At 38.7% G+C, this 22644-nt stretch overlaps 3 protein-coding genes and 1 long non-coding RNA gene across 9 annotated transcripts in view; 3 read left to right on the top strand and 1 right to left on the bottom strand.

Moving 5' to 3' along the window:
• Positions 1–22644, top strand: part of LOC102078856 (serine/threonine-protein kinase ppk4-like) — a 95307-nt gene that overhangs the window by 38175 nt on the left and 34488 nt on the right. The gene's annotated exons all lie outside the window — the stretch shown is intronic.
• LOC109199954 (uncharacterized) lies at positions 1978–7589 on the top strand. Its single transcript, XR_002060198.2, has 4 exons — positions 1978–2740; positions 2906–3018; positions 7264–7335; positions 7426–7589. It is a non-coding gene; the product is annotated as an uncharacterized LOC109199954 (long non-coding RNA).
• On the top strand, positions 12137–22182 carry LOC112845519 (leucine-rich repeat LGI family member 2). Of its 5 annotated transcripts, none has more exons than XR_003218349.1 (4): positions 12137–12211; positions 12555–12719; positions 21008–21120; positions 21538–22182. XR_003218349.1 is itself a non-coding variant. In XM_025904924.1 (3 exons), the coding sequence occupies exons 1-3, from the start codon at positions 12539–12541 to the stop codon at positions 21727–21729; spliced, it is 486 nt and encodes a 161-aa protein (XP_025760709.1). In that variant the 5' UTR covers positions 12219–12538; the 3' UTR covers positions 21730–22182. The 5 variants fall into 5 exon arrangements, 2 of the variants coding, with proteins under 2 accessions (XP_025760710.1, XP_025760709.1); XR_003218350.1 differs by having other exon boundaries at positions 12144–12171; XM_025904924.1 differs by lacking the exon at positions 12137–12211 and having other exon boundaries at positions 12219–12719.
• Positions 15502–17227, bottom strand: LOC109199951 (golgin subfamily A member 6-like protein 1). Its single transcript, XM_019355313.2, has one exon. The coding sequence runs from the start codon at positions 16952–16954 to the stop codon at positions 15584–15586; it is 1371 nt and encodes a 456-aa protein (XP_019210858.1). The 5' UTR covers positions 16955–17227; the 3' UTR covers positions 15502–15583.

Below are 22644 nucleotides of genomic sequence, written 5' to 3'. Positions count from 1 at the left end.
CCTGAGAGATGCATCTGAACCTTCAGTTCACTCCAAGATCACACATGTGCAGGAGAACTGAGTGCTGCTGTCAGATTGAAAAGTGCTTTAAACATGATGATACTGTCTTTGTTAAACAGCAAAATAGGTTTATAAAGTATCATTAACTAAAAGTGGTGAAATAAATATCTCTAAATCTACTAGGATAGTCTTCAAGCCATCTCCTTCAACCCTTAAGTGCTTAAGAGGAAGGAAGAAGGAAAGGAAGGAAGGATAACTACAGTTTATGATCTCAGCTGTGATTATTAAAGGTTTGTGCTTTCTAGACATTCCCTGTAATAGAAAGAGCAGAGGGGTGTAGTACTTCATCACGGCCAGAGGGAGGCACTGTGGAACCATCAAACAAAAGACCCCAGTGCTGATAAGGCAACATGCTGTCCATTACCACCAGGTATGAGGACACAAGGTAGGTGGCAAACTCATCTGATCCATCCTCAGTCGCCCCAAATGAGAATAAATGTGTTACTTTCCTTCAACTCCTGTTGTATTATTTTGTATCCACAAAACTATTAGAACAGAAATATTTAACTTAAAAAGATAAATCCAAATAGATGAATGGATCTTTTTTTTTTACCTTCATGAATGTCATGAAAATTTTCAGGAGAATAGAAGTGGTACTTATATAATGGTAGTGCCCATTGCCTGAGATCCCATGATTGTAAGGTGACTGAGAAATATTTTTAATCACACAGTTGTCTATGTGATTCAGTCTTTAGCACTGCGGTCACCCCGGTGTGTCGGACACAACACCAATTAAAGCCAAATTGTCTCAGAGTGTAGAAGAAGAAGCTTGAGGTTTGTTCTGAAACTTATAAACACCTGTATAAGAACAGAATAGACTTGTCCTATAAACTTTGGGGCCTTTCTACACTCATTATCCTTTCTATCTCTGCTCCTGGTCATGTTGCTGTCAACTCGTCGTGTGTGCGCCTGTTTAATTTAGCCATTTGTGTTCAGGTCTCTTAGCTCCTATAATAAAACTGTTCATATTCCAAGCCAGCCTGCGAGTCCTCGCATTTGGTCAGTCCCAGCACCCATACCTGCTGCGAGGGAGAGAATGGCCAGCCATCAACATGAGCGCCAGTACCAGCATCCAGAGCAGACTACTAGTCCTGCTCCACCTGAGCCAGAAGTCTGCGCTAAGCAGGCACCTGCCAAGCCGCCCAAGGTGTCCCATTACCTCCGTCGTTCCCCAGTGGAGCATTGCTGGCCATGCGGTCGGCCTCCTGAACTGCTGGATATTATTTTTTTAAATAAAAGGGCCAGGTTATTTTTTCTGGTTTACCTCAATGCCAAGTGATGAGGATAATGAGCTATCTAGTTAAGTTCCCTTCAGTGCTGCTGGACTAAAAGCAGAGGGTTATTCTTGTCTGAATCTGTGATTTTTATGTAAACTTAAAGCACATGTCTGTGTTGTTTGTTAAGTAGCATTAGCAAAAGACATTCAAATTATTATAATTGCCTAGTTTTACAAATTGTGAAACTCACAAAGAAAGAGGACAGCTGTGGCTCATTACTGAATTGGCCATGTGCAAACATGAATGATGATAAGTATTAATAAACAAATGAGACACTGTTGGAACACAATGTTCTACATTTTTGTACTAATAGCAAAGTAAATTGTAAATTATTACAAACAGTTAGGTTCTCGAAACTGTAGAGTTACAGTAGATACATTAAATTAAAAAAAACTTTGCATTTTAAGGATTGTAGAGTACGTCACAAACATACAATCATTATTTAATGATCACATGTTTAAGAAACAAAAAAAAAAATTGATGCAAAAAAAAGACTGTAAATTAAGGTCTCAGAGGGTCTGACCAGGGCCTCTTATACTTTCAGTTTTCAGTGTTTGCATCAAATTATAAACACTTGTATCTCCATAGTTAGCTGCCATTAGTACATTAGTTATATGCGTATATTGCTCAGTCCTCTGTAATGTCCATTTTTATGTTAAGATATGCTACTGATTATCTGAGAAAGATGAATTGAATATTAAATGAAAAATCTAAAATTTGAATTATTACAAAACTGCACTATGGACTGGTGTCATGTTTAACAAACTTGGTGCTGGCTCTAACATTGGATTGGCTTCTGCTTCATTTCTATATTCTATTCCAGTGTCCTAAAAAAAGAGTTCTTTGTCTTTAAACGTCGTTAATGTTGCAGTCCTTAAAGGCATTCACCTGCTTTTTCTGCCACCTGCTGCGATGGCTCTTGATAAAACTTAAATATGTGGGATGATCTTGGACAGTTTAAAGTGGGCCTCTGTTCCTGTAAAGTAGATTGTGGTAAGGACCCGACACGCACACTGGATTTCATTCACTATAGGTTAGTTTTATTTTCGTTCTGATGTTCCAGCATCAGTCACACAGGAACAGCTGCTTCTTCCTCCCAGTCTCCGTCCCCGTCATCACTATTTAAAAATAGAGAGAAGAAGATGATCACCTTGAGCAGTCACACCCGCCCTCTCAGCCACACCTCGGCACCGCCCCGAGAGCTCACTGTAACACCCCTCTACTGCAGCAGGCCGGAGACCACACCCCCGCCACATAGATCATATCACTACTGTGAGATAAAAGTGAAAGAGCAGCTCACAGATCAGTGGGAAGTCACATCAGGAGAACATTAAGTATTTGTAGCATGTGATTCCCTTGTGTTTTCAGTCTGTGAAACAGCTGTTTGTCCCTTCACCAGGCAGGTAAGATCAGCAAAACTGCACCATAGGATGGTTTATACCTAAGATGTTTTTAAAAATATATTATTAACATAACAAGAGGAAACATAGATTTGATTCTTTATTTATTCATTTCTTTTATTTTCTTTCATTTTCTCTTAAGCTCAAAGGCTGTTTTTATTTCCACAGTGATGGCAGCAGCAGCGTTCAGGAGCAGAGGACTGGCTGGTGTCAGAAACACCAACGTTTTAATCCTCATCTTTCTGCTGTCCCTGGTTTATGTCACAAATTCACTGATGAAAGTAAGAACAAAGTCACTGCTGAATTAACTGTTGCTGAAGGTACTTCTATGAAACATTTATTTGCAAATGTAAAACTACAGTCACTATGTAACTCATTATAAGCATATCAGAGTTTAAATGGACGCATCCTGTTTTTGTAAATTTAAAAAAATTCTGACAAGTTTCTTAGAACAACTTAGGAAATCAGAAAAAGCAAAAGCAGCCAGAAGGAAGGCGGGTCAGTCAGTTTCATCTCTATTGCATGTTATCAGTCAAATTTGGTCATGTAGGAAACAACAAATGCGTATGAGTCATGTCAGTGCACACTAAGAGAACTGCAACTCAGTCTGACTGTAGAAGTAAGTTTGACTTATATCCCCATTAAGTTATTCATATGTAACTTTATTAAATTAATTTGGTACATGTTGTGGTAAACAGAGAATGTCTTTTGCTTTTCTGATATTGACCAATAATTCATTAATGTTCGATTATATTTTTAAACATTATACATGTGTATGTCATTTGTATGTAACTGTATCATGTGAAGATTTTCTCTTGCGCTTCTTCGTCAAGCCCTAAAGTTAAAATAAATCAGAGCTGATGCTTCTTGTACAAACTGTAGCATCCTCCCCGCCCACTTACAATGGAGACGATGACTGTCTTTCTTTGCTTCCTAACTTTTCTTGAATTGTTCTTGAAATTAAAAATTCTGAAGTTTATGGATTTTATAAAATATAAAACTGCAAAAATTATGTACAAAGCCAGACACAGTACCAGGAAATGTACAGAGGATGAATTGAGGGGAAAATTAAATATGAAGACCAATGTTCCCTCTAATTTTTCATGTGTCTGAGCGAACACACAAACTCCCTGAGCGATCCCTTGGACCACTGTGAGCGACATCAGACGTGTGCACTGTGGTCACGCCAGCATCTAATCCATCCAAGTTACATGGTTTATTACAATAATCAAATTACAGCATTTACATTTATGTTAGACTACTTTTAATTAACTGCTTTAGCCCACTTACAATGAAAATTTAAAAAATCTTGTTCATGACCTGTGTAGTATGTTAACACTATTGGAAGTAAAAATAACTTTAACTCCAATTTTGAAAACACAACTTTTTCTTTTTTTTTTCATAAAGCTCTGACTTGTATTATGAGTCTGAGTCTGTGGTCTGGGAGAGTCCTGTAACTCTCTGTCTGCAAAATACAGTATATAATGACCAATGCTGGGCAATTAATTATATAGTTACCACTTCAAAAAAGTAACTCAGTTTGGCAAACAACAAAGTTTTTTGAGGCTATTTATTTTTTTTAATGCAGCCAAGGCGTTTTTAAATAAACATTTCAAACTATTTACAGAACAATCAGCTGTTCTGCATCAAATCTGATGCCACACAAATTATTTGTGCCACTCCAAAAAATAATTTCTGTCCACTATGAGATAAAGGAGAACAACAGCCTGATCATTCATCCCGACAGCAGTTAGACTCTTTAACTCCTCAATCACAATGTCATAAGTCACTGGACACTGTGAACATCCACGGTCACCACTTCATGCATAATGGACCTTCCATGTGTATGGACATGTGCAGGTATATATGTATGTATATGTATACATATGTATATTTAGTGTGTACATGTGTGTGTGTACATGTCTATAAATAGGAATAGTAGTAGTGGTACAATAGCTATATCAAGCGATATAGTTTATGTCTTCCATATTTCCAACCATATCCATAATCACATACTGTGTATGCTACCATTGTATATAGTGTATTATCTTACTTTTTTCATTGATTGTACTTATTTGTATTTTTTTTGTATTTCCTTCTGATATCTGTACCTGAGCTGAGGTGACGCAAAAATTTCCCCATCGAGGGATCAATAAAGTCTTATCTTATCTTATCTTATCTCTCTCTGATACCTGCAGGCCTGACAACAGGAGATGTATCACTCCTGTAACACCTGTAACATTCAGCAGCCGCCTCAATGTTCTGACACGCCAACAAAACTATTGACTACACTACACACTAACTACACAAGATTTGCGCTAAACGTCTCAAATCTCTCACATCTCAGAACACCGCCGTCACTCCTAAAACTTCCCCCCGTTTCTTAACAACTAGATGCCACGTTGCCATATCATTTTTTGATTGGTCGACACGGTAATTTTTTCGACCAATAGGAAAGGGTGGGGGTTTTTTGGTGTTGTTTTTGCTCACAGGCGGAGAGTGCTTTCGAGCGTTTTCCTTATAAAACGCCGTTTTTACCGTTTCTTCCCGCAGTAAATATAAACAACGATAGTATTCAGGAAGAAAACCAAACATTGCATATATTTTTATCATAACTCTGATTTTACGTGGCCCATCAACACAATTTAAAAACTGGTATAAAGTCCACACTTTTTCCGTCAATTGTTCCGTCTGTCCTGCTCACATCTCCAATGGTTGTACACGTTGTCATTAATGTGGCTTCACTGCACATCAGCCACGCCGCTTTGCTCGCTAAAACACCGGTGTCGGCACATAAGGACGCTGTCATAGCCTGTCAACGACGTTGATTGGCTGCGTGTATACGAATGTGAATCACATTATTGGCTGGACTATAGGATAAGGTGGCATCGTTCTAATCCCATACAGGAGCAGCCAGTCACTTACTGACTAACACTGCAAAACAGAATTGTTAAAGTTTTAATTTTAATTTCAATTCAGGTTAGATTTTTTTTGTGCGCAACGCAGATTTTCTGTGCGCAGAGACCGTGCCAACAGTGCGCAATTGCGCACGTGCGCAGCTTAGAGGGAACATTGATGAAGACTCTTAAAGCACGGACAAGGGTTAAAACCTTTTGTTTTACCATTTGTGAGGTAAAACTGTGGAACAGTTTTCCTGTGGACCTACAGCAATGTTCAAGCATTAGTCAGTTCACAAAGATGTTTCAAAAACTGCTTTTGGAAGAAAATGAAAGTAATAAAGTTGTAGACTTTTAGTCAAGACCGCCTAAACCAAGACCAAGACAATACCAAGATTAGAGGGTATCGAGACCAAGACAAGACAAGACCGAGACCAAGACAGAGACAAAAAAGTCTTTAAACTGCAGCCAGATGCTGCTTTGTTTACAGGTGTCAGGCATATTTATGCGTTTTTGCGATGCACTCGCACAGCCCTCCTCACCGCTGTCTACTGTCTCACTCACTTACTGAGAGGACAGACGCACGCTCCACTTGACTGCAAAGCAGATAATGCTATTAGAAATTGAAATAAAGTAGAAAAACTTACTTTTTGGCATACAAATTACTTTTTTTCGTGTTATATTGTCTGTGTTTGACAAAATGTGCTGATTTTTCACATGTGATAGCAGAACTGAATTGGGCATGCACAGGATGAGTCACATCATTTGAAACTTAGCCCTGATAAAGTGTTACAACTGACCCACGTTACAACTATCCCCGGTCTCCCCTATTATGTCTGTGTTAAATATACAAGTTGTGGCCATTTTCACAAGATTTGATTGTTTAAAATTCACATGGACAAAGTAAGGATTCTGGGGGACACGAGGTGTGCTCCAGCAAATATTTCCTCTGTGGTCCCATTAAAGATGGATTTAAACATGAAAGAGTGTGAGATGGCAAAAGCAAAGACATTCTGTACTTAATCAGAAGTACAGATATTAGTGGCAAAACCACTCCAGTAAAAGTAGCTCTTTGGAGGATTTTTCTACCAGCTATTTTTTGTGCAAAGCTAATTGAACCTTGTGCTATATTAATGTATCATTAAAGTAACATTAATACATAAGAAAATGACCTTTACTTCTTTAAATTTTAATTCTCATAAATATACTCAGCTTGAATCAGTTTGGTAGAACATGAGCAGAGAAAAAGACGAAAGATTTTAAAATATCTCTACATTGTAGAGAGCGACTCTAAACAGAAAATGAGTAAGGAACGGGTTAAAGTGGGATTCAGCAGGTGGGGGAACTCTAAAATTGGTTGTAGTGGCTCAACAAGAGGTTAAGAATCGCAATTTCTATTCAAAGCTTCAGTAAATTTTCTTTGTGTCCAGGCTGTGATCAGCTGATCTGGGCTGCTGGTGCTTTGAGGTCCTGATCTGAATTAGACAGGTTTCAAGGATTTCGAGTGCTCAGGCAAAATAGAAAAGTGCTGTACAAGAACCAGTCCATTTACCATTTGGTTTACTAGCTGGCAAAATGTTGAAATTGATCAAAAAATATACTTTTCTTTTTCTTCTTGTTGATCCACAGATTCATTGAGAGTAACAAACTAGAGACTACATCCAAATATGCCTTCAGAGGACTCAGGGACCTGACTCACTTGTGTGTTCCAGTGACTGAAAATACAACTGTTATCTGTTATACATGATTTAATGATGTCTCTTTTTCATAATCAACTGCATTTGTTTCCAGGTCTTTGGCAAACAATAACATTAAAGCCTTGCCCAGGGACCTCCTCAATTCAATTCAATTCAATTCAATTTTATTTATATAGCGCCAAATCACAACAAAAGTCGCCTCAAGGCGCTTTATATTGTACAATAGATCGCACAATAATAAATACAGAGAAAACCCCAACAATCATATCATATGACCCCCTATGAGCAAGCACTTTGGCGACAGTGGGAAGGAAAAACTCCCTTTTAACAGGAAGAAACCTCCGGCAGAACCAGGCTCAGGGAGGGGCGGGGCCATCTGCTGCGACCGGTTGGGGTGAAGAAGGAAAACAGGATGAAAGACATGCTGTGGAAGAGAGACAGAAATTAATAACAGATATGATTCGATGCAGAGAGGTCTATTAACACATAGTGAGTGGCTGGAAAGGAAAAACTCAATGCATCATGGGAATCCCCGGCAGCCTACGTCTATTGCAGCATAACTAAGGGAGGATTCAGGGTCACCTGGTCCAGCCCTAACTATATGCTTTAGAAAAAAGGAAAGTTTTAAGCCTAATCTTGAAAGTAGAGATAGTGTCTGTCTCCCGAATCCAAACTGGAAGCTGGTTCCACAGAAGAGGGGCCTGAAAACTGAAGGCTCTCCCTCCCATTCTACTTTTAAATACTCTAGGAACAACAAGTAGGCCTGCAGAGCGAGAGCGAAGTGCTCTAATAGGGTGATATGGTACCACAAGGTCATTAAGATAAGATGGGGCCTGATTATTTAAGACCTTGTATGTGAGGAGCAGGATTTTGAATTCAATTCTGGATTTAACAGGAAGCCAATGAAGGGAAGCCAAAACAGGAGAAATATGTTCTCTCTTCCTAGTCCCTGTCAGGACTCTTGCTGCAGCATTTTGGATTAGCTGAAGACTTTTCAGGGAGTTTTTAGGACATCCTGATAATAAAGAATTACAGTAGTCCAGCCTGGAAGTAATGAAGGCATGAACTAGTTTTTCAGCATCACTCTGAGACAGGATATTTCTAATTTTAGAGATGTTGCGCAAATGGAAGAAAGCAGTCTTACATATTTGTTTAATATGTGCATTGAAGGACATGTCCTGGTCAAAAATGACTCCAAGGTTCCTCACAGTGTTACTGGAGGCCAAGGTAATGCCATCCAGAGTAAGAATCTGGTTAGATACCATATTTCTAAGATTCTCAGGGCCGAGTACAATAACCTCAGTTTTATCTGAATTAAGAAGCAAAAAGTTAGCGGCCATCCAGGTCTTTATGTCTTTAAGACATTCCTGCAGTTTAACTAATTGGTGTGTGTTACCTGGCTTCATGGATAGATAGAGCTGCGTGTCATCTGCATAGCAGTGGAAATTTATGCTATGTCTTCTAATGATGCTGCCTAGGGGAAGCATGTATAATGTAAATAGAATTGGTCCTAGCACTGAACCCTGTGGAACACCGTAATTGACCTTAGTGGGTGAAGAGGACTCTCCATTTACATGTACAAATTGGAGTCTATTAGATAGATATGATACAAACCACTGCAGCACAGTACCTGTAATACCTACAGCATGTTCTAATCGCTCTAATAGGATATTATGATCAACAGTATCAAACACAGCACTAAGGTCTAGCAGGACAAGCACAGAGATGAGTCCACTGTCAGAGGCCATAAGAAGATCATTTGTAACCTTCACTAAAGCTGTTTCTGTGCTGTGATGAGCTCTGAAACCTGACTGAAACTCTTCAAATAAGCCATTCCTCTGCAGATGATCTGTTAGCTGTTTGACAACTACTCTTTCAAGGATTTTTGATATAAAAGGAAGGTTGGAGATTGGCCTGTAATTAGCTAAGACAGCTGGGTCTAGAGATGGCTTTTTGAGTAAAGGTTTAACTACAGCCACCTTGAAGGCCTGTGGTACATAGCCGATTATTAGAGATAGGTTGATCATACTTAAGATCGAAGAATTAATTAATGGCAGGACTTCTTTGAGCAGTTTTGTAGGAATGGGGTCTAAAAGACACGTTGATGGTTTGGAGGAATTAATTATTGAAGTTAACTCAGAAAGATCAATTGGAGAAAAAGAGTCTAACTTAACATCGATGGTACTAAAAGTAGCTGTAGATAATATTACATCTGTGGGATGATTATTGGTAATTTTTTCTCTAATGATAAAAATTTTATTTGTGAAGAAGTTCATGAAGTCATTACTAGTTAACGTTAAAGGGATGGTTGGCTCAAAAGAGCTCTGACTTTTTGTCAGCCTGGCTACAGTGCTGAAGAGAAACCTGGGGTTGTTCTTATTTTCTTCAATCAGTGACGAATAGTAAGATGTTCTGGCTTTGCGGAGGGCTTTCTTATAAAGCAGCAAACTATTTCTCCAGGCTAAATGATGATCCTCTAAATTTGTGACACGCCATTTCCTCTCCAGCTTACGAGTTATCTGCTTTAGGCTACGTGTTTGAGAATTATACCACGGAGTCAGGTACTTCGGATTTGAGGCCTTAGTTTTCACAGGAGCTACAGTATCCAGAGTCGTACGTAGTGAGAAGGTAAAATTATTAACAAGATAATCAACCTCTGTTGGAGTAGTGTTCAGATAGCTGCTCTGCTCTATGTTGGTACAGGGCATTGAAGATGATAACAGTGGGTGGATTATATTCTTAAACTTAGTTACAGCACTTTCAGAAAGACATCTACTTTGATAAAGTCTACTCTCCATTGCTGTGTAATCAATTATTGTAAATGTAAATGTTATCAGGAAATGATCAGACAGCAGAGGGTTTTCAGGAAACACTGTTACATGTTCAGTTTCTATGCCATATGTTAAAATGAGATCTAGAGTGTGATTAAAGTGGTGGGTGGGTTCTTTTACATTTTGAGAGAAGCCAATTGAGTCTAATAACAGATTAAATGCCATGTTGAGGCTGTCATTTTTAGCATCTACATGGATGTTAAAATCACCCACAATAATTATTGTATCTGAGCTGAGCACTAAATCAGATAAAAAGTCTGAGAAATCAGAGAGAAACTCTGTGTAAGGCCCAGGTGGACGATAGATAATAACAAGTAAGACTGGTTTCTGAGTTTTACAGCTGGGGTGGACAAGGCTAAGCATCAGGCTTTCAAATGAATTAAAAGTCTGTCTGGATCTTTCGTTAATTAATAGGCTGGTGTGAAAAATTGCTGCCACACCGCCCCCTCGGCCTGTGCTTCGAGGTTTCTGGTAGTTAGAATGACTCGGGGGTGTTGATTCATTTAAACTAACATAATCATCCTGCTGCAACCAGGTTTCTGTAAGGCAGAGTAAATCGATTTGTTGATCAATTATTAAGTCATGTACTAACAGAGACTTGGAGGAGAGAGACCTAATATTTAATAATCCACATTTCACTGTTTTACTCTTTGGTTCAGATGTGGATACTGTATTGTTCTTTCTTTGTGATTTTCTATGTTGAAGTTGTTTGTTGCTGGTTTTTGGTTTGTTTTTTTGTCATTTTGGGAGCTGACACAGTCTCAATGGAGATGGGTTTTTGGGGTGGTAGCAGGAGGAGAGAAGCTGCAGAGAGGCGTGTAAGACTGCAACTCTGCTTCCTGGTCCCAACTCTGGATAGTCATATTTTGGGGAGTTTAATAAATTGGTCCATATTTCTAGAAATGAGAGCTGCTCCATCCAAAGTGGGATGGATGCCGTCTCTCCTAACAAGACCAGGTTTCCTCCAGAAGGTTTGCCAATTATCTATGAAGCCCACATCGTTTCTGGGACACCACTCAGACAGCCAGCAATTTAAGGAGAACATGCGGCTAAACATGTCACTCCTGGTCTGATTGGGGAGGGGACCAGAGAAAACTACAGAGTCCGACATTGTTTTTGCAAAGTTACACACCGATTCAATATTGATTTTAGTGACCTCCGATTGGCGTAACCGGGTGTCATTACTGCCGACGTGAATTATGATCTTACTGTATTTACGTTTACCCTTAGCCAGCAGTTTTAAATTTCCTTCAATGTCGCCTGCTCTGGCCCCTGGAAGGCAATTGACTATGGTTGCCGGTGTCTCTAGCTTCACATGTCTGAGAACAGAATCGCCAGTTACCAGAGTTTGACCCCCGGCGGGTGTGTCGCCGAGTGGGGAAAAACGGTTAGACACATGAACAGGTTGGTGGTGTACCTGGGGCTTCAGTTTAAGACTATGCTTCCTCCTCACCGTCACCCAGCCGCCCTCTTTCCCCAGCTGCTTGGGGTCTGCCGGGGAACAGCTAGCGGGGCCTACGCTATCTTCGGCTGCACCAGCTACAGGGGCCTGGCTAGCTACGGGTGAATGAAGGGTGCGAAGCCGAGTCTCCAATTCAGTAATCCTGGCCTCCAGAGCTGCAAATATGCTACATTTGTTACAGGTATCATTACTGCTAAAGGAGGCCGAGGAGTAACTAAACATCTGACACAATGAGCAGGAAAGTGCAGGAGGAGCAGGTGAAGTAGCCATGGTGCTAACGAGTCGGCTACGAGCTAAGCTAAGCTAAGCTAGCGAAACAGTACAGAGACAGTGAGTGAATACTTTGGCTATAAATTAGGTAGTGAGTACACAGAAAGGGTGATTCAGATAAATCACGTTAAGATTATACTATGAAAACGGGATGTATCAAAAGATTTAAATTAAATTGCTAAGCAGAAAAGCTACTCAGAAACACCACTGTGTTTGAGCAGGAACAGGAAGTGATACTATACCACAGAGCGAGCGAACACCAAGTGACAGCGCCGAGGTAAAAAGCTCCTCATTGACCTTGACTCCCTTATAGAGCTGTGAGTTTGTACATAGTAATAGGAAAATAGTGTGCTGTGTAATTCTTGCAGTCTGTCTTTCTCCCAGTTTAGCCGTGAAATACAATATGTTTTCTACAGTCATTGGTGCCAACAGAAAGCAGAAGTTTAAATTTGGGTGTTACTTTGCCCAGGCTGCTACCATAGAAGAAGAATGTAGACCAATAGTACCTTAACGATTTCCACTGATCGTTTCCGTGTAAATCTCAGCTGAGATCAGGATGAGAGAACTCAGCACAGTCTTTCTAAGTTGTGTAGAGGTTATTCATTTAACGTGGCTTTGTTGGTTTGTGAAAAATACATTTCCCGATGTTCCTTTCCACAGATTTCATCCTTCATCAGTCTGTTGCCTCAGAATCGTTGTCTGTTGACACATTCAGCAATAAGAATGATGTCTACGTGGCCATTTCTGCTCCCAGCACAGAGAGCTGTATGATTTTCCAGTGGGACCACATAGAAATGAACTTCAGGACTTATGATAACATCACAGGTAAAGTTTGATTTCGCTTTCTGCAGGAAATGTGTCCTAACTTACTACATAACTGGAAACCCCTCTTGATCCTGCAGCGCAACCTTCTAACCATTTAAGTCCTCGCAGGCTGTGTCGACCCAACGTGTAGTTACATCTCTCAGGAGGTGCATGTCAGGTTACGTGGAAGGTTAGGTGAAGGGTTAAAGGGAGTTTCCAGTGACACTGTAAGTTAGGAAGTCTAAATCACACATTAGGCTAACAAACACTCCCAGAATGCTTGAGCTGAGTCTTATTCTCAAGCGATTCATGTGTTTCTTTGCCATTTAGGTCAGTCTATTGTGGGGTGCAAATCTGTTATCATGGAAAATGAGGTGTTTGTCATTGTGGCTCAGCTGTTTGGTGGTTCCCACATTTACAAGTTTGATGACGAGTAAAGCAGGTTCAAAGAGAAAGGACCTTATAAACTGTTAAATATCCACACCTTCATAGTTTTCACTCACAAATTAGAGCGGGGTCAAGATGTATCGTGACTATTTCTGAATGGCCTTGCACTCATGGATCCTCAGACTTTCTGAAGTACTACCCTTTCATAACTACTTCTATTCTCTTAAAAATACCACTGAAGTTCATGATGGGTTAAAAAAGAGACATTTAATTGAATCTATCTGGATTTATCTTTTTTTTGTTTAATATCTTTCTCTCAGTAGTTTTATGCAACTATAAAAATACATCAGGACCTGAATGAACGTAACAAATTTATTCTGATTTGCGGTGACTGATGATGGATTGAATGATTTTGCCACCTACCTGTATCCTCATACCCTGTGGTAACGTACAGTACCTTGCCTTATCAACACTGGGGTCTTTTGTTTGATGGTTACACAGTGCCTCCTTCTGGCCGTGATGAAGTACCACACCCCTCTGCTCTTTCCATTACAGGGAATGTCTAGAAAGCACAAACCTTTAATTATCATAGCTGAGATCATAGAGTGTAGCCGTTTGTTGGAAGGTGTCTTTGTAGATGCTGTAGATTATAATGCATAGAGTAGGAAGCAGTGGGTTGTTGTTACAGTTAGTAAGGACTTGACCTTATACAAATTCATTAACGGAGAATCGCCATTTAGATACAACTTCTAGATCTGCTGTAATATAATGTGGCAAAGTACAGAGAAACTTTATCAGTATTGCAAAGGACCTGTGTTTAGATGATGTCAGGGAAAATAAACCTCCTGATATGTTTAAAAGAAAAACTGTTTTGCCCAATTAACAATATTTTTTTTTTTACTAACATCTGAAGTCAGAAGCATCAGAGGCAGAATTTGTATGACCACAAGGAAGGAAAATAAATGTACATGTAAATATATCTTCAAGCTTTCACATTTTTATTCTGCTTTTGGAAATGCTGAATGTTGACAAGCTCCAAAATGTACATAAACCAAGGATTGTAATGTCACCACCTGTTTGAATGGACCTTTGCACTTACAAAACTCAAATGTTACTGCAGCCTGCAAGAGCATGACATTCAAAAAAGGGTGTTTGCCAATTTTTTTTTCGATAAACCTAACAAAGACTAAAAGTGCTTCTAGGTTAACAATATGCAAGCGTTACAATTCTTTTGTATGATTTTGTTTAAACCTAATGAATGTTCCTCTTACAAATATGATGTAATATCAAAATAAATCTGTGAAAACATGACAAATGTATTTATCCCACTGTAGTGATTAATCACTGATACTGATCATTAAAAATAAAACTTCCCTTCTTTCCCTAAAAAATCCCACAAAACCCAAAAATGGACATTATGATTGTAAAGTTGCACAAAGAAAGAAGAAACATTCAGTACTGTCTGGTGTTTGAATGGTCACAGATGCAAAATTGTAAAACCTTATAATGTGCAGTGTGTATGCAATCTAACCAGCACTAAAATCTCACCATTATATTCTGGCGTTCACATGTCAGTATTTCAGACACTCAAACACTTAAACATCTCAAACCCACTGTCAAATATGCTGGTTCAAGTGTGGTGATTTGAGCTTCTTCTGCAGACACAAGCAATAAAGCACCTTGCAGTCAACGAACTCCTCTGTATGCCAAAGTGTTTTAGAGTCAAATGTGAGGCTGTCTGTTCGACAGATAAAGCTTCTCCTAAATTAGGCCATGCAACAGGATAATGACCCCAAGCACAGCAGCAAATCTACATCATGGAAGTCCAGACCTCAACCTGACTGAAATGCTGTGTATAAAGGAATGCTTGCAAATGTCATTGATTTGAAGTTATTGCTGCTAACTGCTGGTTCTGTTAACGACTCAATCATAGAATGATTACGATATCAAACTAAAACAAATGCCTGAATCCTAAATTGTTGATATCCTATTGTGGTGATCTAAAATGTAACACTAAATGTGATTAAAACACTAATAATCTGGACTCCAGGGCTGAACGACCGCGAGGATCACCAGCCCGAGGAAAAGACAAAATACACATGACTCTGTGACAAAGACAATTCATTCTTGAATGAAGACACTGATCAGACACATTTAAAATGCAGCCAATTGTGTTTATTATGAAATTATTGGGGAAAATAGAAGGGGGGGGGGGGTGTCAAGGAAAGGGATAGAAAGGAGGAAAGAGATAGAGGAGAGAAAACCCCAACAATGCCCTCTGAGCAAGCACTAGGCGACGGTGGATAGGAAAAACTCCCTTTAAAGGAAGAAACCTATGACAGAACCAGGCTCTAGAGGGGGCAGTCAACTGTCGGGACTGGTTGGGGGGTGAGGGTGAAAAGAGAGAGAGGGGGAGGGAGATGGGACAGGTGTTAGGAGCCAATTGTGTTTATTATGAAATTATTGGGGAGAGAGGGGAGGGAGAGGAGAAGGGAAAATTAAGCTGGAACAGAGGTGGAGGAAGATGAGGCAGGAGTGGCCCTGCGGAGGAAGAAGCGGAAGCACTTTTTCTTCTTCTTGAGTTGCTTTTCCACAAGCACTTTCTTCTCTAGTATGAGGGATCTCAACTCGTCCACTGTTTCTGTATTTTGCTTCTTAAGTTTGTTGCATATTTTTTCCACTTCTTCTACTTTGGCTTGTTCTTCTTTGAGCCTTTCTTTGAGTTCTTTAGCTGTTGCCTCCTGTTTTTGCACTTTCTCCTTTTCTCCTTCCAGTTCAGCTGTTGTGTGCTTAATTTTGTTGCCAAGTTCTTGCAGTTTTTGCTTTGTCTTCTCAAAGTCTTGGACAAGAAGAAGTTTTTCTTCGTTCTGCTTTATGTCCTGTTGTTCTTTTTCTTGACACAGCTCTTCATATTTGTTCTGTGTTCCATAATGCATTGCCTGCAGTGCTCTGTATTTTTCTTCCATGCCTTGGAGCTGGCATTGCATTTCTCCCTGGTTTATGACCAGTTCTTCTTTCACTTCAAGGATTTCTGTATTTTTTTGTAAAGCTTCATCGAGCTTTACTCGCAAGCCTTCATTGTCTATCTCCATGTTCTGAAGCTTGCAATCTAATTCTTTTTGTTTCATCTCCTGTTGCTTTTTCTCTTGCAGCAACTCATCATATTTGTGCATTGTTTCTTTAAGCCTTGCCTGCAGCATCCTGTCTTTTCCCTCCATGTGCCTCTCCATGTCTTGCTTCTTTATGTCCTGTTGGTTTTTCTCTTCGAGGATCGCTTCATTTATTTGCAGAGCTTCATCAAGCTTTACTTGCAGCTCGTCAGTTTGTTTCTTGATGTCCTTAAGCTCGCGGCCCATTCGCCTTTGTTTGATCTGCTGCTGCCTTTTCTCTTGAAGAACCTCTTTATTTGTTTCCTGATTTTTATCATCCCTTGCTTTTACCACTCTGTATTTCATCTCCATCTTTTCAAGTTGATCATGCATCTGTCTTTCTCTCATGTCCTGTTGTTTCTTCTCCTGGAGGATTTCTTTCATTTTTTCTAGAGCTTCATCCAGCTTTCCTTGGAGCTCTTGGTTCCTTTCCTCCATGTCTTTGATATCCCACTGTTTTTCATCAATAATACTCTCCTTTTCTTGGAGCAGGTAGGACATTTTTTGTAATTGAGCGCTCTGTCTCTCATTTTCCTCCATCAATAAGACAATCTTCTCTCTGTTAAGAAGATTTTCATTCTCCATTTCTGCCAAGCGCTTCTCCTCTAATTCAACTTGCTCAGCCCAGGGAAGAGAGGAGAGGTAAGGGTCTTCTGGTTCATCCCAGGGAAGAGCGCCGGGGTCAACCTCTTGACTTTTTGGTTCTTCACCTTGAGACATGTTGGAGTCTGTAGTCAGGATCCAAATGTTTCTAAATGGTGAACAGTTGAGGGCTGCAAACAGAAATGCTGCCAGTAATGGACTAAAAGTCGTTATTTCTCACTGTTATTTGTCGGTTTTAGGATCAAATGATCACGTTGGTGGTAAGACTCTAAATCTGTGTCACGAACAGTCGAAGGCTGCGAACATAAATGCTGCAAATAACAGACTAAAAGTTGTTGCTTCTCACCCCTATTTATGGGTTTAAGGATCAAAGGCTCAAAGTGGTGGTAAGATTCTAAATGGGTGCGATGTTACGATTCTGGACAACATGGTTACCATAGTTAGAATAATAAACTTTATGATGTGTTGCTAACATTTTGGTTGTTGTGATGATTCAAATTTGTTCAGTAAACTTCATCAAAATGAACATGTGTTGACATAAGCATATATTTGGATCTCATATCTTCTTATTAAATGTAACTAATGTCCAATAAGATAAGATAAGATAACCTTTATTAGTCCCACACGTGGGAAATTTGTTTTGTCACAGCAGGAAGTGGACAGTGCAAAAGTTATGAAGCAAAAATTAGAATAAAATAAGAATAAGAATAAATACAGTACACTGTATTTATAAAAAACTGAACTCTGGGACTTACTTAACACTAATATTTCATATATTACTTCAACTCACTAATTTAATTAAAGGGTTTTGTATTAAATTATAACGTAATAAAAAACCACAATGCACATGTGCAAGTAACAGTAGCCAGCTGCTGCCACAAGAGGGTGACGAATTAAAGGTTCACAGAGAGATCTCTTTACTTTGGGATATTTAAACAATGTGTATTTTTACATTTGATTAAACAAGCACTGCTTTTCCTCCAGGCTTCTAAAATTCTTTCAAAGTTTCTCTTTTCAGTCTTTTTCAGTCCAGTCCTTATACCAAAACTTTATCTCATGAAACTGGATGAATGGAGGACAAAAGACGATGTTTTAGACCTAAACCCCCACTATCTACACCAGCTGAATAGCATCTGTAAATCACATCTTTAACAGACAGACAAAGTCCAGCAAAGTCTCCACACAGGACCTGAGAGATGCATCTGAACCTTCAGTTCACTCCAAGATCACACATGTGCAGGAGAACTGAGTGCGGCTGTCAGATTGAAAAGTGCTTTAAACATGATGATACTGTCTTTGTTAAACAGCAGAATAGGTTTATAAAGTATCATTAACTAAAAGTGGTGAAATAAATGTCTCTAAATCTACTAAATGTAGACTTTTACATTTTGGACAGTTTAGTATTACAGCTGCTGATTAAACAATAGAGACAGATGTGTAGTAAAACTTTTATTTAGTGTTTCAAGTCAAAAACAAACAGAGCAGAGATACAGAGAAAGTATTTTATGAAAAAATGAAGATACTGAACGTTGAGTTTCCCCTAATCATGTGTGTACAGCTGGGTGAATGAAGCTGTGTCGAGTGTTCAGACTGAGTAGAAATGCACTGTGCTTGTCCATTTACATCCTTTAGATCCAATCTTGACTCTTTTGCCCACTAAAATAATAAACCAGTACTTTTTTCTGTATGTAATATAATCTAAAGCATCCACAGTAACATTTTCCACCATACAACTGCACTCTAAGGTCAGCACGGTGGTGCAGTGGTTGGTACTGTTGCCTCACAGCAAGAAGGTCGTGCATGTGAATCTGCTGGCTGCTGTTTGCATGTTGTGTTCTCTGAGGGTGCTCCGGCTCCCTCTCACAGTCCAACAACTTGCTTTTTTAGGTTAATTGGTGATTCTTTTGGGAATTACAATCATCTATTGTCAATGTGATCATGAGTGGTGAACTGTCAAGTGTGTACCCTGAGTTTTACCTTGTGAAAGCTGGGATAGTCTTCAAGCCATCTCCAGCAACCCTTAAGTGCTTAAGAGGAAGGAAGAAGGAAAGGAAGGAAGGATAACTACAGTTTATGATCTCAGCTGTGATTATTAAAGGTTTGTGCTTTCTAGACATTCCCTGTAATAGAAAGAGCAGAGGGGTGTAGTACTTCATCACGGCCAGAGGGAGGCACTGTGGAACCATCAAACAAAAGACCCCAGTACTGATAAGGCAACATGCTGTCCATTACCACCAGGTATGAGGACACAAGGTAGGTGGCAAACTCATCTGATCCATCCTCAGTCGCCCCAAATGAGAATAAATGTGTTACTTTCCTTCAAGTCCTGTCGTATTATTTTGTATCCACAAAACTATTAGAACAGAAATATTTAATTTAAAAAAACAAATCCAAATAGATTAATAGATCTTTTTTTTGTCTTCACGAATATTTTCAGGAGAATAGAAGTAGTACTTATATAATGTGCCTGTTGCCTGAGATCCCATGACTGTAAGGTGACTGAGAAATATTTCTAATTTAAGAAAACTATGAAGGAGTTGATATTCGAAAGTTGATAAAGTCAAGAAGTGGAAAGAAAATCCTGAGCTGAATAAACGGGTGGAGAAGAAGAAATAATTTCAGTTGTGGTAACATAAACAACTGGCAACAGATGTGAAACAAACAAAAAAACAATCAGCATATAAAATACAATATTAAAGAAAGTAATAATCCCCTTAAAATGAGACAAATTACATAAGTCTGTTAGAATGAAATGTAACATTTTACAATTTAGAATTAATTATGAAACAAAAACAGGAGCTGATTTAAAATCGAATTACACTGAAAATTTACTTTATAGTTTGTATAATTTTTATATTTTAGTTCAAAGACCTTTAAAGTGCAAAAAAAACTAGGCTTCACTTCTCACTTTGTATTGTGGTGAAAAGATTTAACATTCATCAAAAAACCATGAAGGGACCCGTCCTATAGTCGCCGTTTTACAGATTTATTTACACAGGAATAAATGAATACAATGAATACAACGGCCATGAAGCATCAAATTTACAAAGCCTTGTTCTTATAAATGTCATATCAAAAAGCATTTTCAGAGTGAAACAAGAAAGACAACAGTTTCTCATGCTCCAAGCTGTATCACTTGCAATGTAATCAATAATTGTGTTTTCCTCTTTTCTTCCTGTTAATACAGAGTTTCTTTACAAGAAAGTAAACAGCTGGCTGATTGTTGTCCAGTGTTTGCTCACTGCCAAAAATGTAAATTCTATAACTGTCTTGGTACCAGGGTTGCTGTCCCAGGGTTTTGAGTTTGGACTTTTTTCATTTAGTTTTTCTGTTTCTGTTCCCGGTTTTATTTTGGTAGTGTGCTATGTTTAGTTTTGCTTGCCCCATTTAATTAATCAGATTTGTTCCAGCTGTGTTTCCACCTCTTTCTCATTCTCCCATTGTAGTGGAGATATCAGGAATACACACGGTTGTGGCGCTGATTCACTCTTTAGCACTACGGTCACCCTGGTGTGTCGGCCAGAACACCACTTAAGGCCAAATTGTCCCAGAGTATAGAAGAAGAAGCTTGATGTTTGTTCTGAGGCAGTTTATTCTTTCACAGCTCAAGTCCTGTGGCTGTAATCACATGTGTGTGTGTGTTTTTATCATTCACACACACATCACATTTCACAGAAATCACTGCACCCCACTGGATCAACACCGCTCATCCGACACTAAAACTGCCCACCTAAAAATACAGAGAAGAAGATGATCACCTTAAGCAGTCCCACCCGCCCTCTCAGCCACACCACCCCGAGAGCTCACTGTAACACCCCTCTGCTGCAGCAGGCCGGAGACCACACCCCCGCCACATAGATCATATCACTACTGTGAGATAAAAGTGAAAGAGCAGCTCACAGATCAGTGGGAAGTCACATCAGGAGAACATTAAGTATTTGTAGCATGTGATTCCCTTGTGTTTTATGTCTGTGAAACAGCTGTTTGTCCCTTCACCAGGCAGGTAAGATCAGCAAAACTGCACCATAGGATGGTTTATATGTAAGATTTCAAACAAAAAATATATTATTAACATAACAAGAGGAAACATAGATTTGATTCTTTATTTATTCATTTCTTTTATTTTCTTTCATTTTCTCTTAAGCTCAAAGGCTGTTTTTATTTCCACAGTGATGGCAGCAGCAGCGTTCAGGAGCAGAGGACTGGCTGGTGTCAGAAACACCAACGTTTTAATCCTCATCTTTCTGCTGTCCCTGGTTTATGTCACAAATTCACTGATGAAAGTAAGAACAAAGTCACTGCTGAATTAACTGTTGCTGAAGGTACTTCTATGAAACATTTATTTGCAAATTAAAACTACAGTCACTATGTAAGTCATTATAAGCGTATCACAGTTTGGGTGTTTTTCTCTCTATGCAGAGTTGTTAATATGTAGAGCTTAAGCAACTGACGCATCCTGGTTTTGCACATTTCAAAAAATTCTGAAAAGTTTCTTAGAACAATTTAGAAAATCAGAAAAAGCAAAAGCAGCCAGAAGGAAGGCGGATCAGTCAGGTTCATGTTCTCAGTCAAATTTGGTCATGCAGGAAAAAACAGCTGCGTATGAGTCATATCCGTGCACACTAAGAGAACTGCAAATCAGTCTGACTGTAGAAGTAAATTTGACTTTTGCTAAAAATAAATGTTATTTTCTTCTTCAGGCAGAATACAAGAAGAAACAAGCAAGTGAACTTGATGAAAAACTACAGTTTCTTCAAGCTTTTGAAGAACTAATACGGACATCGTCAGTTTTTGAGGATTTTCCTGCAATGATGGACGTAGTAAATAGTTTGAGACGCTTTTACAAGAGAACTATCATCCCATCAGACAGAGAGGAAGAAGAAAAATGGTGAAAATGGGGAAATAAAAGAGGAAAACATGAAAATCATCCTAAAACTCAACCAAATAAACTTTAAAAGTTTCTATATAATAAATAATAATACAAAATAAATCATAAAATAATGATACATCTCATCATTAAATATGATGGTTTTCTGTAAGAGAAATGACAGCTGTATGTTGTTTATGCTGTTCTCACTGGGAAGCAGCTTTTATTGCATTTTGCATAACAGACTGATAATCGTGGTGTTATTAAACTCAAACTTAGAAAAAAGTAGTTTCTACTAACTTTTGATAAAAAACAAAAAAGAAACTTGTGTTCACATATTGTTATCTTAATGTGTTCCCTTTTATTTGTGTCTTTTTGGTTAATATAGATCTTCTATTTAACTTTGAATACTCAACAACAACAATGAAGGCTAGCCCTGAATACTTGTCCTATATTAAATAAATTATATCACACTGACTGCTCTGTGTGTGCTTTTTTTTAAAAATCTTTTTTACTCTTTCTACATCTTCTATGCTTTATAAAAACATAGTATATATTACTTTATTTCTTCCCCAAAACTGAAAGAATTAAAAGTATGTAACTAGTATAGCAAGTTAAGAGTTACACTGAATTTAATTTTTTAATTAAAGGAAATGACTCAAATAAGTAAATATAATCCAAACTTTTCTAGTACTTATTAAACACTAATAAAAATATATAAAACATTTCACAATCCATTTATGATAAGTATTATGAAGTGTCATCCTAAAAGCTCAGTGGAAAAACGTATTTTGTCCTGGTATGTTCTAACAATAACTGATGGGCTTCTATTCCTATAAAGCAGACGAGACAAACACAAAAGCTTTGTTGAAAACAAAAGTGAAAGGACTGCTCACACGTGAGACGTGGGTTGAGTTAAGTCACATCGTATATAAAGCAT

This window comes from Oreochromis niloticus, unplaced genomic scaffold, assembly GCF_001858045.2.
Source record: "Oreochromis niloticus isolate F11D_XX unplaced genomic scaffold, O_niloticus_UMD_NMBU tig00007743_pilon, whole genome shotgun sequence".
Lineage (NCBI taxonomy): Eukaryota > Metazoa > Chordata > Actinopteri > Cichliformes > Cichlidae > Oreochromis > Oreochromis niloticus.
Note: the sequence above shows the minus strand (reverse complement) of the source record. Positions and strands in the feature narration are given on the sequence as shown.

Excerpts from the sequence above, each read along its gene's own strand:
- LOC109199951 (XM_019355313.2), bottom strand. The coding sequence starts at position 16,954 with ATGTCTCAAGGTGAAGAACCAAAAAGTCAAGAGGTTGACCCCGGCGCT.
- LOC112845519 (XM_025904924.1), top strand. The coding sequence starts at position 12,539 with ATGTTCCTTTCCACAGATTTCATCCTTCATCAGTCTGTTGCCTCAGAA. Across the intron at positions 12,720-21,007 it reads GACTTATGATAACATCACAG|TGATGGCAGCAGCAGCGTTC; the intron begins GTAAAGTTTGAT and ends TTATTTCCACAG. Across the intron at positions 21,121-21,537 it reads TCACAAATTCACTGATGAAA|GCAGAATACAAGAAGAAACA; the intron begins GTAAGAACAAAG and ends TTTCTTCTTCAG.